Genomic DNA, 20,809 nt, shown 5'->3' on the forward strand with positions numbered 1-20,809 from the left:
TGCTCCTCAGTCCTGGTCTGCAGAAGCCCTCCTGGAACACTTTCAGAGACGGTTAATCATTGTGAATAGAGCAAACCTGTATGGTAGTTCGGTGAAGTGCACGAAATAGGGGACTAGGAGACCACAAGTGACATTATCTAGGATTTAAACTCTAGAGATGCTAGTCCAGCGCACTAACTGACTGCATCCCGACTCCTCACTCCTGCAGGTCTGGTTTTACACAATATGATGATATTCAACATTTATACTGCGCTTTTCATTTAGTTTACAAGGCTCCTAGCAAAGTAGCTCATTCAACTAATCTTATGCATTAAATCCCAATACCGGGGGATAGCAGTTTGTGGATTTATACGTCATCTGACCTAGGGAGATGCTCCCTGATACTTCCCTCGGTCTCTAATATCTGGTCTGGAAAATGAATATAAAATGTTACTACTGAAAGAGCATTTTCTAACTATACATAGCCTGAATGAACAAGTCTCATTATTGGTTAATATGTCAGATGGCAAGCAAAGGGCATTATTTACTGTTATGTTGGCATATGCCTCAGACACAGGAGTAAGTACCAGATTTCTTTCAATAGCACTTGACACTATCCAAATTCAGGCTATTATGGTAAATTACTTCAGACTTATTATCAGACTATTTTAGATTAATTTAATAAGGATCATAATACGGTTTTCCTGTTCTATAGTGCTGCTTATAAGAAGATTTCAAAGCACTTTACAGTTAAGTAAACCTCAACAGCAATGGGGTAAATATTAAATCCATTTTACAGATGGTTAAACTGAGGCATCAAGAGAAAGTGACAGCAAGACAGAAGCAGATGTAGAAATAGAACTCAGGAGCCCTAACTTCTAGTTATGTTATCTAATCCCTGGGCTATGTTTGGTCCTTGTCCCCATATACATATTGAAGTTAGATTAAGAATACAACGCTAACAGGCTGTCAATTTGCTCTCTGCCCCGTCAGAAGAATGCAGTGTTGTTGGAGACAGGCAGCTCTGTGAAAATAACTAATGGAACTGAATAGCATAGATGTCTATCCAGCACAAGAGCAATTAATCATGATGCAAGTTCCACAAATAAGAACCTGATAAGTTATACATTCCTCAGCCAGTGCTTCATTGGTACTTTGCATATGACATGCAATGATCACTGACTGTGTCCTCACATCTATACATTAATAATCATGACTCAAACATATCTTCAGTTACAGTCACTGATTTGACGGGTGACCCAATACTTTACATTGTGCATGAAGTTAAGACTAAGTCAATAAGGGACACTGCAAACTCCCAAGAAATGCTTAGGAGCACGTATGGGGGTGAGCGGAAGTTGGGGGAGATGTAAACCAACAAACACTAGAGAGAGCAGTAAGGTCTCTTCTGTTTGTCCCAACTTCTAGAGAGATGTTTGAGATCATGTGGTCCACCAAGCAGAAGTAAAATGCTGAGTGACTAGCATCCCAAATGTACAGATAAGCGCTGTAGAATAACCTCAGGGAAAATACACCTTGTCCATGGGATTCATTGGAACAGTTCATAATGAGTTGCTCCCAGATTTTACAAACAGGGACTTAACTAGGCTGTGAGATATTTAACACTGAATACATTGGAGTACCCATAGGTCCGGAATAATTAATGGTCCAAACACATCCCAGAGAAGAGGAATCAAAGGAGAAGGAGAAAAATCTCCGTCACACGGACACACAGTTCTGAGCTGAGAACTTTGGTCAAGAACATAATTTGACAATTTAGTAATTTAGGAATGAAATAAGGAGACCATATGGCATTCACATGAATAATAGGTAGCTGATTGCAGATTTATAAATGGCCACAGTAATGGAAGGCCACAGTAGCATACATCAGCAGAACACAGGCTCTGAATGCAACCATCTCTTAGTTGCTACGTAGCTGAAGTCAGGTAGTTCTGCAAACAGATCTGACACTACCAAGTATATATATCCCCACTTACCATAGAAGGACAGGAGCAATATACCTATTTGTGCTTCGCTGTACCATGAATAAACATTAAATTATTCAAAACAATCCACTGAGACCTAATTTCTCAAACTATCCACAAAGTAATCCAGCTTGCATATACAGATAGGTTGTCAGCACAGCAAAGACTGTAGTGTAGTCTGAGCAATATGTAAATCAGTCATTAAGACTGAAACCAAAAAGCAATTTAGCTCTAACACCAGGAGTCAGGTTTCCAGCCTAATGTGCTTTACCACAGTAATAGGTGGTGACTGTTCAGCCCACCCACTGGAGGTCTGCCCCCCTCCCTAGTGAAGTTGGCACAAAGTGCACTATCTTCTTTAGCAAGGTGGGCAGGGAAAGGATGGCAAACAAGGGGATAGAGAACTGATGGAGCAGGATAACTGAGGAGCTATGGTCAAGTAATGAGATCAAGAGGTTGCAAGGAACTGGTCATGGAGCTAAGTATGAACCCACCATTTATATTCTGGAAATGACCAGAGATGAAATGTATTCTCAACAGATGACTCGTATCACTTCTACTGACGCTTTCCTAACAAAACATTTATATGGTCAATGGCAGCAGGGGCTGGAGAGGGATTTTTTTAAAAAAATTATTCCAGTGATAGAGACAAAGTAACAAGATACAATAGAACGATGTTAAAAATACCACAAAGCATGTAATAAATCAGCTAAAGCAAGGGCTTCAATTTGAGGATGTCACTTGATCCCAACTCCAACTCCGCAGCACGCAAGCCACATAGACAAGATAGCACCCCATTAACTTCTCAGTCTCCACATTAAGAACAGAGTGTATATTCCTTTGTTTTGTTTATCTGATACTGGATCCTTCATCTTGGTATTTAGATGCCAGCTTTAAAAAAAGCTTCTCCCATATTTATACTCATGGTGCCCTTCCTTCCAAAACCCAACAATTAGAAATGGTCTTATTTATTTAAGAGCTATTAAACACACTGAGCTCACGTGTCATAAATATAAAGGGAAGGGTAAAACCCTTTGAAATCCCTCCTGGCCAGGGGAAAGCTCCTCTCACCTGTAAAGGGTTAAGAAGCTAAAGGTAACCTCGCTGGCACCTGACCAAAATGACCAATGAGGAGACAAGATACTTTCAAAAGCTGGGAGGAGGGAGAGAAACAAAGGGTCTGTGTGTCTGTCTATATGCTGGTTTCTGCAGGGGATAGACCAGGAATGGAGTCTTAGAACTTTTAGTAAGTAATCTAGCTAGGTATGTGTTAGATTATGATTTCTTTAAATGGCTGAGAAAAGAATTGTGCTGAATAGAATAACTATTTCTGTCTGTGTATCTTTTTTGTAACTTAAGGTTTTGCCTAGAGGGGTTCTCTATGTTTTTGAATCTAATTACCCTGTAAGATATCTACCATCCTGATTTTACAGGGGGGATTTCTTTATTTCTATTTACTTCTATTTTTATTAAAAGTCTTCTTGTAAGAAAACTGAATGCTTTTTCATTGTTCTCAGATCCAAGGGTTTGGGTCTGTGGTCACCTATGCAAATTGGTGAGGCTTTTTATCCAACATTTCCCAGGAAAGGGGGGGTGCAAGTGTTGGGAGGATTGTTCATTGTTCTTAAGATCCAAGGGTCTGGGTCTGTAGTCACCTAGGCAAATTGGTGAGGCTTTTTACCAAACCTTGTCCAGGAAGTGGGGTGCAGGGCTTTGGGAAGTATTTTGGGGGGAAAGATGCGTCCAAACAGCTCTTCCCCAGTAACCAGTATTAGTCTGGTGGTGGTAGCGGCCAGTCCAAGGACAACGGGTGGAATACTTTGTACCTTGGGGAAGTTTTGACCTAAGCTGGTAAAGATAAGCTTAGGAGGTTTTTCATGCAGGTCCCCACATCTGTACCCTAGAGTTCAGAGTGGGCCTTCTCGTGCACAAAAACATCAATTAAGAGTTCTGGTTTAGGAATAAAAGAACCTGGATTTCAGATACTAATTGGAATGGGTTTCCCTTGTTTAACTGACTTTCATCTTGGTGGTCCCCAAAAAGAATAGTTTGTATTAGTGATACAATCTCAGCAACAGAAATGTGGGGACCAGGAGCTGCAAAACAGTAACTCAGTTTAATATCATGGTCAACCACTACTTTTCTCCATAGGAAATTAGGTATAAATCTAAACTACAGTATTTGTTATATAGGTTTAAAAAAAAAATCAGTGAAACAAATAATGCATGGAAATCTCTACATATTTTAAATACATACACACGCATGTAGATGTATAAATAAAAACTGCTTAGTTTCACGTATTTTCTCTTTCCTGTGGATTCCACAGCAACCGATGAAGATCTCTGCTAGTGTCTACTGCTGGAAACCCACTCTGATCTTCCCTTTCCCTTAGGAATCACAAAGGTACACATGCTCTGTCTTTTCTAACAGCTAGAATTTTCAACAATTAATTAGTTATCTTTGGGCAGCTGTCTTTTGGCTGAACTTCTGGTTCTGCAATTGAGGTTGCCTGTGTATATCCTGGGGAGGAAGAGATACCCCAACCCTGTATTTTGCAACTCCTTAATCTCAGCAACGGATCGCTGAGTCCATACATCAACCTGCTGAATCTCTAGCAGGAGTTCACCTAGAAGATATTCACTTGGGAACTAAGGGACGAGCCAGCACATCTTACAGTACTATTTTATAATGTGTAATATTTAGTGTACTGAGAGGCAGCAAGACATACAGGAATAAACATGGGATTGGGAAACACGATTTAGTGAATTCTAAACCGAGCTCTGACCAACTCAGTGGGTGGCCTTGGGCACATCTCAAACTGTCTACGCCTCAGTTTCCCCATTTGCAGAGTGAGGATAATACTTCCCTCACACAGGTGTTGTGAGGATTAATTAATTAGTTGATGTTTGAGAAAGTCAAGTGCCAGGGAGAGGCATTTGAAATTTCCCCCACCTCCAAATCTTCTCTCAGTAACTCCCACAATTTCCAAGCGCAAAAGGTAATGAACATCTCTCTTACTCTGCGATAAATATTCGTCTTCTCCTCAGTGAATCAGAACTAGAGGGGCTATCCCTACAAATCAAACTTGTTATTTCACTTAAGAGTTTGACCAAGGCAGGAGAAGGGGGAAGATTTTTTAACTCATTAAGCAGAGCAGAGAAAACACCCTTTCCTACAAGCGCAAAGCTGCCAAAGTTGTGTGGTTTGTGATTTTTAAAGCTGATGTCAACAGCACACACAGCAATTTCTTGTGCTGCCGTGTTGAATGTTGCCTCTCTCTTTGAAAGAAAAACATGCATCATTCCACAAAGTCACCAGCTAGAAACAATTCCTTTTAAAGCTGTGAACTTGTCAGCATTCCCATTACTAATGGGAGGAGTTATTTGGAAAAACCTGCTCTCTGGATATTATTGTCATCACTGACGTGTCTGCATGGTTTTCCTGTAAATCTGAACTATACTGTAAACTTCCCGGGGAGAAATAAAAGAGTCTCCTCAACCGGAGACAGAACACTATAGAAAAATTCACAACAGCTCTGCTTTGTATGAATCATAAATCTAGGGGGATAGAGACAGCAAGGGCTTCCTCAATAGGGAAAGGTTGGGGACAAGCCAACTAAGGATTTCTATGCACCCCTCCGAAGCTGGAGAAATCTGGCACAGGAAAAAAATATTTTAAATTGTTTAGTTATGTTTCTTTGGCCCAGTGCTGTATTCAGGGATCTGGGGAAAACCCTACAGACACCTATTCCTCTTTGGAGATAGTAGCACTGTTTCTAGGATTATGAAAGGAGGATGCCGGGGTGAACGGGGTATTGCACTGCTTACCTCCAAAATGTAAAATTTACCAAGAGCTATGGCATTCAGTCTAGCTCAATAAAGCCATCTTTCCCAGAGCTCTCAGTACATGAGCAGCAGCGCACAGGGAGCTGGTTTAGTCAAGTGTCCCTACTCCACAGAAAAGGATTAAACTGGCAACACTAAGAGTATGTCTACACTACGGAATAACGCTCTGCTTTTTTTGCCTCCACCTTAAGTGCACAAGGGCTGTGAAACATGACACTGACCTGGAACCTGTAAACCAACTCCAACGACTGGCTGTCATTTTGGTCTGCTTCAAGGATGACATCTGTCAGTTTATGTATGATCACATCCAACGGGCCCTGATCTTCGATCGGTTTGGTAAGGTCGAGCTGGAGGAAGTCACACAAAAAAGAAACTTATTAAGACATCCACAGTCAAATTCTTTATCGCCCCACCATCCCCTTTTCAGGTCTCAGTGTCAAAATATTTCCCTGAAGTGTGATGTGTTGTTCTGGGCATCACTCTTGGCACTGAACTCCAAATGTACTGGGATGTTGCTTTAATCTCATCCATTAGAAACACACGGAAAGTCCCTATTCCCTGGGCAGCTGAAAAGTCGAACTTTGCACACAGAGGTTTCTGTAGTAACAGGTTATATCCAATATCAAGCATCAGAACCCAAACGACTATCAAGCACCTTTCATCCAAAGATCTCGAGCACTTCACCTGGCCCTTTCTGAGCTAGGGCATCAACACATACCCTCTCCCCATTCAAACCCCTCCCCAAAACTCACTTGTGCCACCATACATACATATAAGAAACAAGTAAATGACATTTACTGATACTTTAAAAGAAACGTGTTCACCATGTTGTGCTTTGGTCTTTGCTGAATAACCACAAGGAGCAACATTCAGGTTAGGCACTCGGTGATGAGCAGCTTGGGCAGAATTTTCAAAAGTGTCTATGTGACTTCAGCTTCTAATTCATTTAGGGGACTGGAAAATTTCCTTCAGTATAAACATCGAGACAGACAGACCTGTGTTCTAACAACTATGCTAGGTTATCAATACTGACAAGTTAGTCACATGTCAAAAGATAGTGGCCTGTGCAATCTCTTTCTACCGGTGGCCGTTGTATTTAAGCACATGTAACAACTTTAGCTTGTAAAACCACAAACAGAAGTGATTTTAAAAAGGAAAGAAAGAGAAGGATCAAAAGATGTGTGCACAACAAACTGAAAGCAAGCTCACTCCTCAGACACACACATATATCATTAATGTTCTCTTCGAACAAACAACTAATCTCTACAGGACAGGGGCCAAGTCTGTTTGTAAGATGCCATGTACAGTGATTTACAACAGATTATAAAATAGTGAGATTTAAGGTTATCTAGAGTAGTGGACCTTGGAAAGCCCCTAAGCATCTTCATACAAAAAAGAGCACCCTGCATATCTTCTGTTGAGGCATCTAACGTAGGTTCTGCTGTTCCCTGGTTTGTCCACCAAGCACCTGAAACATACCAGAATGAACACGCACAAGACTGATTTTAATAGCCGGACGCTTGCAGAGTTTTAACTGTGGACAAGTTTAGCCAGTCACAGCTGTGATCCTGCACAAACTTATGTGCATGCTTAACTTTACTACTGTGAGTACTGCTTGTTGATTTCAGTGGGACAAGTAACAGCAGAAAAGTTAAGCACACACAACTGTTTGCAGGATCAGGGTCCAAATTATGTGAAACACTACTTAGTCCAGGATCCATGCTGAATGAATTACTATGCTTCTCTCCAAAAGTAGAGGTGCTTTGAGTCTAGAACTTCAATTACTATGAAAAGGAAAGGAAAGGAAAAGAGACAAGAAAACATCCAGTTCCAGACTGACACTTTCCACAGCAGCCTATCATCTCTTACATAAGAAAGGCAACATAAAAGGATCTGTTCAATTAGATCTGAAACCCCTAATCCCTGCAAAGGTGCAGAAATCTAAACCAATCCATTTTCAGATCATCTAGTTAGGAAAACAGTAAGCAAGAAGCACAAAAGTGGGCCAGGCTGGTTAGTTCTCTACATTCCTATTGTCTTTGCAGTTGGACAGTCTGTAAGGACAAACTCAGAAAATGAAAAGAATCTTCCCCATCAGTAACTACCAGCCATGACCCAAAAAAAGAAATGAGCCTGTAAGGCTCTCCCATGCTTTTTGAGCACAGTGTCATTGGGAAAAACGCTTTTTGTATAGGAGTTATTTGTGTCATCAAATAAAGATGGGCATGTTTTCAGAATGAAAACAAAGCACATATAGTACACAAGTCAGACAGATGGCATTAGGACACATACCCATCAAGGAGCAATCTGAATTTCTCCCTCCATGAACCAAGAATACTAAATTCAACATTCTAATAGTTTACTCTGTCCAGAAATTCAGTGCTTACTAGGTCACTCTAACTGGCTCTTTAAGGATGAAGGGATAGCAAGTATGTTTCAACCACACAATCTGTAGTTTCATCCAACATTACGTGGACCTGAGGATCAGATTGTTTGAAAAAGGAAATTCTCTGTCTTCTAGTGAGAGCCATGGAAGGTAAACATTTCTGAACTGTTCAGGATTTGGAAGAGTTCCACCTTCCTTTGTATATTGGCATAAAAAAGTCCTTGAAAAATGAAGCCTTTTCAAGAGGAATATCAGCTCCAGTCATAAGTCAGACAAAAGCTAGCATAAAATTTCTGATGGTCTCTGCTGAGATAAATAATGAGTTAGTCCTCGTCAGTTGGAATCTGAACCCTCCTGCTTCCTTTTCCTTTCAGTATCCTTCTCTAACTGTTCCTTGCATTTGACATGATCATGCAAAGGTTTATTTTCAAGCAGAGTCAATGCCATGGCAATAAAAGTGAAAGAAAAGGTTTATCATCAGCGTGAAAATGTTTATGTTGCAACTGTGGCCCATTTACTTCCATTTGATATGCCCTCCATTTGATAGTGGGAATTTGATTAGAATGTGTCAATTTCACCTGATTTCTCCAGCCAACCAGCAAAATTAGGTAAATGAATGACAGAGGAATGAGAGACATGCAGAGTGTGAGCTGTTAAGATGTAGCAAATGACAAATATCAAGACTATGCTTCCAAGGTGTTACAAATCCACGTGCTGAAGAAAGCAGTAACTACTAGAGATAAACCACACGCACACCGAACTTACACTAGGAACCTTGGTCCTTCAGCATAAACTAGGCCTTGAGCTAAAGGGCTCCCTTAGCACACAATAGCAGTACATCCCCAAACCACTGCGGGCCAGCTACTGGATGGGGGGAGAGGTCAGGGGAGCATAGGGAGTTAATTTTCAATAAACTGAATTTGTTTGATTTTTTTCTGCGGAACGCTGGTGATTTTTCTGTATTCTGTGGACAATACAAATGTCTGGCAAAATTCCATGAATTTCTATTGGCCCTGCCTGCAACCCCACATGCTGTGTTTAAAAACAAAATCATATCAGAGTGAAAATCTGGATCTGATCACTCAAAAGACACATCAGCAGCAAATGCAAGATTTAGCAAAAGAAGAAATGCTATTTTTCTAAATGATTAAAAATCTAGTTTTGTTTCAATTTTTTTTTTAAATGTTCCTAGTACATGCTACAATATCATGTATTTCACAGTGAGGCTCAATTGGATTTGTTGCTTAACGCTCGTCTTTGGAAATAGCTTGGATTATCATTTGAATCAAATGAAGTCTTAATACCATCCTGTTCTCTTAAAGTGGACAAACCTTGTGTGCACTTCTGTCCTTGTGACTTTTCTGGTCATTGCTCCCCACTGCAGTCTACACCCATTCCATTTACCCTCATCTTCCTCCTAAAATGATTCTCTGTATAAACCGATTAACACACCCATTGTTGAAACATCTCGCTCCCGATCTTCAGATGCAAAAACTTCTCTAACTAGAATGCTGTACTGAGTTTTTGAACTTGACCTGACATTTAGTGGTGACAGAATCTGAGATTTCAGAGTAGCAGCCGTGTTAGTCTGTATTCGCAAAAAGAAAAGGAGTACTTGTGGCACCTTAGAGACGAAGTGAGCTTTAGCTCACGAAAGCTTATGCTCAAATAATCTGAGATTGTGACCTTTATCCAATGACAGTCTATCCTGAATAGGGAAAGCATGTGCACTATGGGTGAATCTTTCATGCTTGGAAAGTGGGAGGAGGGAAGAGGAGTAGTGAAGATCAAGACCGTAGCTCTGACCCCTTTGATTAACGGAATATCAGACAACCTCTGTGGCACTTTTCATGTTCTCCTGGATGCTAGAGAAACGGACAAACACTAAATTTGTTCTAAGGCAAAGAAGGTTTCTCCATTCACTTTCCACTCCACGGGAGGGGGAAGGGGGACAGGCTATACCCACTAAGATTTGCAAAAGTGCAGAATCCAAACTCTCTGCTGGTAATGTAGATGTTCTCTGGCACGGAATGCTCCTTCCTCTGAACAGGAAGTACAGCACCAGCTTGAGTCTGCCCTTTGTTTCTCACTTCCAAAGGCTGTATATGGTATTCCCAATGCAGATCTACTGTACGCTTATTCAGTTAGGACTGCACTGACCCAGAAATGTTTGGAATTCATTTCAAGTTTGGGAATTCAGCCTATCAAAGTCCACTGAATCTCAGCTTTCTGATTGTTAGCCTCCTTTCTCCCCTCCTGGGCAAATTTCTACTCTGCATCTTTTATTGCGCTCTGTTTTATGATCCCTTTGATATAAATGCACCCTCTTGCTTTACAGTGTTTAGCTTTGGTGTGCAACAGTGATGTGAGTCATCAAAAACAGTAATGAGCTATGGGTTTCATTTGTACATTGCAAGTCCTCAAGGAGCTGAAAGCTGGTATGTTGATGTGCACAGTAGAGTTCACCAGCTCTGGAGAAAACAGCCTTTGAAAACCTTTAAACAGATTGGAGTGGGCGGGGAACAGACAGAAGTCACTCACAAAATCCAGTCTCACTCTTTCCCCTTAGCTGAAGATGCTACAGAATCCATTGTCAGAAATAAAGAAAACAGATGCAAAAGATCTACTATAGCTTATCTGCCAAGGAGACACTTAGTGATTTTATTTGCAAAGAAAACTCAGCCAGGACAGTATTTCATATATATGAATAGGCTCTTTCCTGGGAGTGTCTGGGAGTGACTAATTTAAGCTATAGCAGCTTTGGATGGGCAATTCAGAGAGACTAAAACACAGCAAGCAGATTAGCTCAGCACTTAGTGGTGTGTCACTCCAACCAGAAGGATCCCTGAGTTCAGACCTTGGTGTCTCTGGGGTCCAGTCACAAGCATAATTTAGTTCTAAAGCTTCCCATGTATTCCCCTCTCAGCTGTGCATACCTGTGACAGTGACAGCCCATAAGCTTCCATTAGCTGGGAAAACAAATATCACCCAGAAGTCACTAGGTGAGTTCCAATTACCACCAAGTGACATTAGTAATAAGAGTTACTGCACTGGAAGGCAAGGGTAGAGAAAGATTTCCTACAGGAAGTATGAGGAAGATATTAGCTTATGTGGTTGACCACAGACTGGGCCTTTTAAATCACCCGGGGGGTTGGGGAGAGGGAGCGTGCACGCACACACACACTTGTAATAATTAGGCTCACAATTTTACATTATGGTGAGCTCAACTGTAAGGAGTGAGGGAAAGTTCATCAAGTGTCACAATCTACTATGACAAATATTAATAGGAAAAGATGCAAAAGGGAGACAAAGATTAAATTAATCCAAACAAAGAGTCCTACTGATATAATTCAAGGAATGTGTTCAGATCTTGCCTAGCAAACAAGAGAAGCGTGGGACTGGAAATTAATGGACCAAAACTGGTTTGTCAGAAATTAAGCCTAATTGGTGAATAAAATAATGAGGGGATGGGCTATTCCATCCATCACTCCCTTTTGGAATGCTTAAAGAGAGACTTGGGAGGGGGGAGGAGGAATTAGATGCTGGCTAACTGAAAAACAGAAAAGGAAGGAGGAAGCTTCATTCTCACAGCTGCCACCCCCACCATCTTTTGGCACTCCAGGTTCTACCATGACACCACTGGGCATTTATTGCCCTGATCCTGGGAAATGTCCTGACCAGATCAGGCAAGAGAGAGAGACCCGGATGACATGGGCATCTTCACCAACTCTGGCTAAATCCCAAACAGGACTTGGGATGTCAGACTTCGTCACACACGCCATGTGTTTCTTTTCCTTCTCCACTTATTTCTTCTCTTTTCTATCCTTCTCCTTTTGCCTTCCGTCTAATAAGAGTCTGGCCTAGCTAGCCAAGGCTTTATTCTTTGCAACATTGCACTAGGTCTGGGATCAGAGAGAAGCAGTTAAGAACAAATGCCATAAGCAAACCCATGCTAGTACAAGCTGCATGATCTCAGAGTGGCTAATAAGACCGTGCGCCATGCCCATGTTTTTCCAGCAGCATGGCTGCAAGTAGCAGTCAACACCAGAGACAGAAGCTGCATTTAATATCTTTGCTGTTCTTTTCTTTCCCTTCTTGTCTGTGTTCGTCTTGTTTTGCTTTGCTTTCTAGATGAGACTGGGCTTGAACAACAACAGTTCCAGCCTATTTCATCTAACTTCTTTTCTTTCCCCCCCAATAGGACAGTTATTACTATCTTTAATACAGTCAAAGACCATCAGGTAGGGTGGGGTGCTTTCTAAAAAATCTCTCCAGCTACAGAGAAAGGGAACCAGGGTGTTAAAATGAAACCCAGACTTCATACTTAACATTTAAAATGTTTTAACTATTTTTCTTCTTTTTTCTGTATCTTTACTAAAAGGTTAAAAAGAATTTTTAATTGCATTTGCCATGGTATTAAGCAGGCTGAGGTCTCTGTATGCCAACACCCGAAACTTGTTTAAGGGTGTTTAATGTTGGGCCGTGACTGACTTATGTTAACAACTTCAATTCTTTCGACCCATTTATTCCATCAAAATTAGTACCACGCACACTCCTTCATGTCTCTTTAAAGCATTTAAAGAAGTAAGACTCATCTCATCAGCCCTCTAACCCTGCCAAAAAGCTCTCGGTCTTCCTCATGCAAAGCTAACAACTATTCAGCACTTTTTGCGGCTGATAATGGAGCCAAAGGGCAGGGAGTGAGAACTGGCTGAATATAAACCTCTCTTTGTGACAGGAACACCAGCCTGATCCCATTGCAAAGGGCAAACGCAAACCAAACCACAGCAGACTGTAAGGAACAGGAGTGAAGAGTTCACTAACAGGATGCTTTTTGTTTCTCTCCCCCTCCCCCCGCACCTTCCACGGTGCCGAATTAACTTGTGCCATTCTCCATTAAAGTGCTGCTGCAGCAGCAAGAGGTCTGAGAAAGGAAATCTGCTATGGTGGGGAGATTTCCCCTCCTCTCCACACCCTCCCCCCTTCTTGATTGCCTGAAGAGAGGAGTGACTACTTCTGCATTGATAAAAACACTGACACCAGCCATCAAAAGAATCTCCCCCAACGGGAACGAAATGCAGTTTGAAAATACCACTGCTTCACTCTTCGTAGATTCAAGGAAATTCAAGACAGTGATGACCTATTAGGACTTTAAGCCTATCCTTGCACTATGGCATGAGTCAGCTCTGTGTTCTCGGGGAACCAGGGCACAGTATCCAGCCTGTCTGACTCATGAAAGACCACCCCCCCTCCAGTTTCTGCTTGAACTAAAACCGATCAGAGAAAAGACTTGCAGAGAGCAGAGAAGGGCATTGGGAGACACACCTAGACCCCTCCTGCCAAAGGTGACAAGATTAAGACATCTCCATTAGCATACAAAACGAAGAACAGAGACAACTCCCATAGCCTCATCTGCATGAAAGATGGGACAGGGAGACATCTCCATTTGCATACAGAATGGAGAGCAGAGAACCACATTGAACTCTGGGACCAGAAAAGCAGGGAAGCACTGCATCATGGGGGATCTCTGCTCCAGATGTTAATGAACGTACGCCTGCACACACCCAGCTCAGCAGTTATCAGACCAATTCTAGCAATAAATCCTTGATTGATATCCAAAATACTGAAACAGCCTAGTTGCATTGTGATCTCCCTGGAAAAAAACACCACCCATAGCCAAGAGTGATCAGCTCCTATTGTCTAGCCTAAAAAAAACCCGAGTCATCAGTTTACCCATAAACAAATCTAGTGTTCTCCCTTGAACCATTGTTGTTTCTCTACAAAAACGCCTACCTATGTTCAAGTAAGTGTTCTGATGCATGGACCCAAACTCTCCAACAGTTCCACTAGGACTCCATCTCCTGACTGATCATGCTGGGGGCTCTGCCTGTCCAGCACTCAGGACCCTGAGCTACCACCATCATCTGGGAACCCCAACCAGTTCAAGCTCCATGGAGTGGGTGAGATCCCTCTCTCTCTCTGTTTTCTTTTCTACCTCAGGTATCAGCCTTTAATAATGTAACTGTTACGTTGGTTTAGGCTCTCTTTGTGTAGTTATCACTATTATTCAATAAATAACTTTTATGGTTAAGCTGGTTGCTTCTCTCTCTCTCTGAACTTTATTCTTTTGTGTTTCTAGCTTCCCCCATTTACTCTGCAGCAAAGCTTCTTTTACCTACGCTAAAGATCCCTGCGGCGCCCAAAATACTGTGGGGTTTGCTCATCAAGTGAGTTACTACCAGTACAATTGTGACATGAAAGTGAGGATAGGGATGTGTTAAACCTGTGGCATATAAGGGTGACAGCTGAAAGTGCTGTTCGGCCCAGCCCATTGAGTGCAGGGACATATAAGAGGGTCAGCTTGAGAGTACTGATTGATCCAGTCCACTCAGACTTGCTCTGTTAGTGTGTGGGTGGGTGTGCGCGCGCATCTGGTTCTAGGGCTGGACGAACCCAGCCCTGGGGAACCTAGGTCCTGCAGGATAGCTCCATTTGGAGGGGACTTGCAGAAGGAAGGAGTAGAGCTCCATATGAACACATAAGTGACATAAGCAATACATTAATAGAATTACAGACCCCCTCTCCCCCAGAAGAGTAACCCTAATAAATGAGCATACCCCAAAGTAACGGGCACATCTTGTGGTAACTAATGCAGGACTGGTCCCTACGGTACATTTTCTACTAGTGCTTTGCCCAGTCTATTTTTAAGTGGCACCCTTATAGCAGTCACGAAGGATAAAACACACCGCCCCATCCGTGATGCGTTCCAAAATCCCAGAAGCAGTATAACCTAATAGCAAAATCCAGTCCAAATAACTAAAATACAGGACCTGGCATCTTTTTAATATTTACTGAAATTTTGGAGAGGAAGTAGAGCACTGTTAGGATGACCTGCAACAAAATACATAGTTATGCTAGGACACAGGTACTACTAATTCATACCACTAGAGGATACCTGCTGCATGTCTGCTCCCATGTTTTTGTCTACCGAAAGCATCAGGCTATCTAGACATAAAACAGACACATGTCAGCTAGTTCTTTCATGGTCTCCATACAAATACCATCCTGGTAAATTATCTTGCTGAAAAAAATGAGATTTTGCATACTTGAACTGGAAGCTGTTCCTCCTTCGCCCCAAAGAAACAAAACTGCCAAGCACCTCCCCTTCTACAAGCATGTCAGCAGATCTACTCAAGTCAACCAGAAGACTGCATGCCAGGCCACCCCTAGGCAGATTCTATTTCAGCAACACCTTGCTTGGCCTGTCCCACACAATGTTTTAATGCGAGCCTCTGAACAGAGCTCTTTGTCCATCACAAATACCAGAGGAAACTACAGCTGTGCCAGAAACCAAGCCAGCACTAATAAGAAAGTAGCTTCCCATTCTCTTTCCTCTGCCCCAATCAATTATACTTAGATATGGAATCCCATACTCAACAGATTGTTACTTGGCATTTTCTTGCACTGATACCAGTAATGGTTACTTTCCATCTCTATAGCACTATCTGTCATAGGGTCTCAAAGCACTTTACTCATTGCATTAAGTAAAGCATCACAACACCTCTGTGCAGCAGGTATTATTTCCAAGAAGCAGATGGGGAAAGCAAAGCATAGTGAGACTAAGGGCTAGTCTACACTGGCAACGTTAAAGCAGTGCTTTTACGTGGCTTGTGTGATCACAGCCGAGAGCTCTCCCAGTGCTTTAAAAAAACCCACCTCCGTGAGGGGCGCACCTCCCAGGACTGGCGCACTGTCTGGACTGGCGCTTTACAGCGCTGAAACGTGCAGCGTTCAGCGGGGTGTTTCTTCACACCCCTGAGCGAGACAGTTGCAGCGCTGTAAAGTGCCAGTGTAAACAAGCCCTTCGGGACTTGCCCAAGATAAAGCTGGGGAAAGAACCTAGATCTCCTGTGCTTCAACCCCTAAAAACAATGGGGTCCTGGTCCATGACTAGAGCTCCTCAGCACTCCAATAATAGAAGTAAATAATCATGATTAACCTTCCTCCTTATAAGAAAGCAATCCTGCCCCCATTAATCCAACAGAACTGTGACCAGAGCTGCCTCGCCACAGCTTTCTCAGTAATCTTCCCCCCGAAACAGGGAATAACTTGGTGAGACTGTTAGCATCAAGAGATGGTCTCCTAAGCAATGTGATGAAGGGACAGAGAGGTTATGAAGGAGAATTTTAGGTTGGGTTTGCAGAACAGCACTGAAGTTTTTGTTCTGGGTTCTTGGCAATCTCCACTTGACTCAGTTATTTAAACCCCTTCCACTGGCTCCTATTCCTCTGCGTAACCAATTGAAAGTTCTGACCTTAGCATTTCAGGTCTTTCATTCCCAAATGCTGTCCTGTTTGTGTAACTTGATTTCGCTATAGACACCTACACAGGGCTTGTGCTCAGTTTATTACTTTCCTGTGATGGGAGGAGGAGGGGAGGACCTCTCATGAGCACCTCCTGTCAGCGGGGTGCAATCCTGCACTCTTTCCTTTTTCTGTTCCCGGTGCTCCATGATGGCGGTTGCCTTCGTCAGGCGGGTCTTCAGTGACTCAGCCCTTCGGCTAAGTCACACATAGACTAAAGACAGACACATGAAGGAACCCCCTTCCAGGTAACACAGTTCAACAAACAACTGGCCCTCTGTAAGGTTTTCAGCCCAATCTCTGGGCCTGTTTAAACTCTAGTCCCTTTCTTGGGCTCCAAAACAAAAAACTTGCCCCCTTCTCAGGGCTTTGGCCACTTCGCCAGTGCGGGACCCAGGCCCGCCCACTACTCCAGGTCCCAACCCAGAGACCCTACAATTATCAGCCATATGCTTCTTTCTTTACTAGTTGCTATTACTACATTCTCTGACCTGCTTCACACGCTGTCCCGTCACCTTCTTGTGTTCTCTGTCTGAGCAGGTTATCACCCAGGCCTCCTTGCCTGGAGAGTTTCTCAGTCTCTCCCCTGATTTCTCAGGGTCTTCTCTCAGGCCTCTTTACCTGGAGAGCTTAAAATAGTTAGTCAGGGTTCTCTCTCCCAGGCCTCTGTGCCTGGAAAGCTTCACAGTCCTATCCCTGCTTGAGCAGGGTTTCTCCCCAGTCTCGTTAGCTGTGGAGTCTCACAGCCTTCCAGTCCTCCTTCAGCCTTCTGGTCCCAGCCAGCAACTGCCCTGCTCAAGCCCTGTAGCTCATTTTAACTGAGCCTGCTGGGCTCTGATTGGCTGCTTCTCTGCAGCTTTTCTAGACAGACCTGGAGGACCAAGGATTCACTACTTTTTCCTGGGGTGGAGTTGGTAGGACTGCAGGGCTTCCAGTAGGGGCCTCAAAGGGCCTGGTACACCCCATCACATTGCCCTTAGTGGGTTTTGTTTTGTTTTTTAAATGTTTGGGCCACCATTTAAAAGTTTTCCACAGTGCATTTCTGACCATATTTTTCCTTTCAGTGACATTTGCTATCTGCTGAGAACCATGCTGCTAAATAGTTGCTCCAAGATAAATCCTAGCTAAAAACTTTTTTAAAAACATATATATAGCTCTTAATTTGTCTTGTTCTTTTAGATACACGACTTTGGTGATTGCAGGAAGTACTTTACTGAGTCTGTCCTGTAAGGGTATAGGAACGACTGTTCCTGTCATACCAAAAGGAGAGTTTCATTTGCCATTAGGACCCCTGGATGAATGCAGCAAGCCGTTTCTGGTAGGCAAGTGGTTAAGTGCTTCAGACTTGTTCACGGCTTCAGAAAGGCAACTGAGCACCGAAGGCAGAAGAATCCATGTCACCCAAATCCAAAAAAGCTTCTTGCCGGGGGTTTCTTCTGAGGTCACGAATGCTCTTGTGGATTAGGAACAATAGCAGAATAAATCCTGAGATTAGCAGAGAAGAAAAGTTGAACTGAAAACATGTGACAGGAGGATTAAAGCTCTGAGGAAACACAGGAAGTTATAGGGAAATATAAGCTCCTGGAGAAAGTTCTTAGTAAACATAACATGATGCTGAGACTCTCTCATTTCCCTGGCTTCCATTTCTGTCAAAAAACAGCATTTGCTTATATACAACAATAAAATCACAGCACCAGAAAGGCTGGGCAAATTAGGGGTGTGGATCAGAAAAGCAATCTAATCCTTGGGTGCTTTCATCAAAGCTTCTGCATGCGCAAATTTGGTTTAGAAAGACCAGAAAAAAACGTTTCCTGGGAAATTTCTGATATTTCTTGATAGTAGCTGTGTCAGAAATGCTGAAAGAACTGGCAGTTCCGTTGCCAAGTCAGGCCAGAAATGAACTGGGCAATCCCTCAGAGTAGAGAATGTTATTTGGTCCTCAATACCATGTATTAAAATACTGCAACACACAGGACTCAGTGCAGTCTGAGTGAGAGGTGGGGACTCAACCTGTAATATCCAGGTATAATAGGATCATGTAAATACTCACTACAAGTAAAATCATTCAGTATTTGGAGGTCCATCTGGAAGAGGACTGGCTCACAATAAACAGCGACTAAGCTTAAAAGAAAATATCAAGGGAACCTGGGATATTAAGATGAAGGAGAAGAGATGTGAAGGGATGGAATAACCATTCAAGAGACGTTTTCATAAGAACACTAACCTAAATACATACTGCACTGGCTTCCACATTAGAATCATAGAATATCACGGTTGGAAGGGACCTCAGGAAGTCATCTAGTCCAACCCCCTGCTCAAAGCAGGACCGATCCCCAATTAAATCATCCCAGCCAGGGCTTTCTCAAGCCTGACCTTAAAAACCTCTAAGGAAGGAGATTCCACCACCTCCCTAGGTAACGCATTCCAGTGTTTCACCACCCTCCTCGTGAAAAAGTTTTTCCTAATATCCAACCTAAACCTCCCCCACTGCAACTTGAGACCATTACTCCTTGTTCTGTCATCTGCTACCACTGAGAACAGTCTGGAGCCATCTTCTTTGGAACCCCCTTTCAGGTAGTTGAAAGCAGCTATCAAATCCCCCCTCATTCTTCTCTTCCATAGACTAAGCATCCCCAGTTCCCTCAGCCTCTCCTCATAACTCATGTGTTCCAGACCCCTAATCATTTTTGTTGCCCTCCGCTGGACTCTTTCCAATTTTTCCCACATCCTTCTTGTAGCGTGGGGCCCAAAACTGGACACAGTACTCCAGATGAGGCCTCACCAGTGTCGAATAGAGGGGATCTGCTGGCAATGCCCTCGATCCTCGATCTGCTGGCAATGCCCCTACTTATACAGCCCAAAATCCTGTTAGCCTTCTTGGCAACAAGGGCACAGGTTTGACTCATATCCAGCTTCTCGTCCACTGTAACCCCTAGGTCCTTTTCTGCAGAACTGCTGCCGAGACATTCGGTCCCTAGTCTGTAGCGGTGCATTCAGTGGTGGGATCATCAGAAGCAATTTATATTCATGTTATTTTGGGGTGGGCTGATCTCTGGCTCCATCTGCTGACCCTGAACTTTAAGGAAGTTCATATCTGGACCAGAACTAGATAGCTCAGATTCCTAAAGATGAGAGTCCTAACTAGTGTTTTTCAGATACCAACCGGAGTAGATGCTTTGGAATCTGCTGCTGCACTCCTTGATGGATTCCTAATGCCTCAGCAATAATTCTCCTCTAAATGGGGGTTCCAGCTGGTGAACAGATAGTCACAGCCATGCTTTCATCATTCTAATCACCTCTCTTTTACCAGCTGACAACAGTGTGTCTGGTTTCCACATGTGCTTCCCATTCCACAAAAAGACACACTGATGAGACAAAGCAGAGAACAAACCCAGAGAGCATCTAGTACGCATTTAAACAAAGTCTGATCATCAGCCAGCTGAATCTGTACAATCTTTATTACATGATAAAAATCGTAATTGGGTAAAGTGAGAGATGGCTGGAAGGAGAGAAAGTGCCAGTGTATTTGGCATTTTTTATTTCTCTCAAACTCATTAGGATCCTTTGTAAAAATAAGGAAATGCATTTCAGTTTCAGCTGATCAAAATTCCACCCTCCATCACATTGTATTATTTAGAGTTGCACATAAATGCTGGGTGGCTAGCAATATTGGGTTTTTTAAAACTCAGAGAGAGGAGGAGGAGGAGTGGTGCAAAGCACTGAAATCCTTGGTGGGGGCGGGGAAGACACAAAAGTATCACATGGACTCTGCTAACTTTCAGGAGAACAATGGATAAAATTTTGTACCTACAAACCCTAACACTCTCCATTTAAAAAAATGCAGAAGATTCTTAACAAGCTTGCATCCAACAAGCAGTTCTGCAGAAAAGGACGGGGAAGTTACTCACCTTGCAGTAACTGAAGTTCTTTGCGATGTGTGTCCCTGTGGCTGCTCCACTCTAGGTGTCGGTGCGTCCCGGCGCCGTTGATCAGAGATTTTCGGTAGCAGTGCCTGGTCAGGATGCAGGCGCTCAGTTAGTATCTCCCATCTCATTGGAATCTTCCTGAACGCCTGCGTCCCGCACCCCCCTCAGTTTCTTCTCTACCGTGGAGCGATTATACTAGTACTCCAAAGTAGAGGGAAGAAGGGTGGGGAGTGGAGCACCCACAGGGACACACATCTCAAAGAACTTCAGTTACTGCAAGGTGAGTAACTTCCCCTTCTTCTTCGAGTGCTGTCCCTGTGGGTGC

General features: G+C 42.9%; 1 protein-coding gene across 4 annotated transcripts in view; it reads right to left on the reverse strand.

The window, feature by feature from the left end:
- The window catches only part of ITPK1 (inositol-tetrakisphosphate 1-kinase), a 243,707-nt gene that overhangs the window by 114,143 nt on the left and 108,755 nt on the right, over positions 1 to 20,809 (reverse strand). For all 4 annotated transcript variants that reach the window (XM_077819302.1, XM_077819299.1, XM_077819300.1 and 1 more), the window contains one exon: positions 6,031 to 6,156. Coding sequence is in view for 1 of the 4 variants with exons in the window: in XM_077819299.1 (XP_077675425.1) it covers positions 6,031 to 6,156 (126 nt within the window). In the remaining 3 variants the exon portion in view is untranslated. The remainder of the gene's footprint in view (positions 1 to 6,030; positions 6,157 to 20,809) is intronic.

Source organism: Eretmochelys imbricata, chromosome 6 (assembly GCF_965152235.1).
Source record: "Eretmochelys imbricata isolate rEreImb1 chromosome 6, rEreImb1.hap1, whole genome shotgun sequence".
Taxonomy (NCBI): domain Eukaryota; kingdom Metazoa; phylum Chordata; order Testudines; family Cheloniidae; genus Eretmochelys; species Eretmochelys imbricata.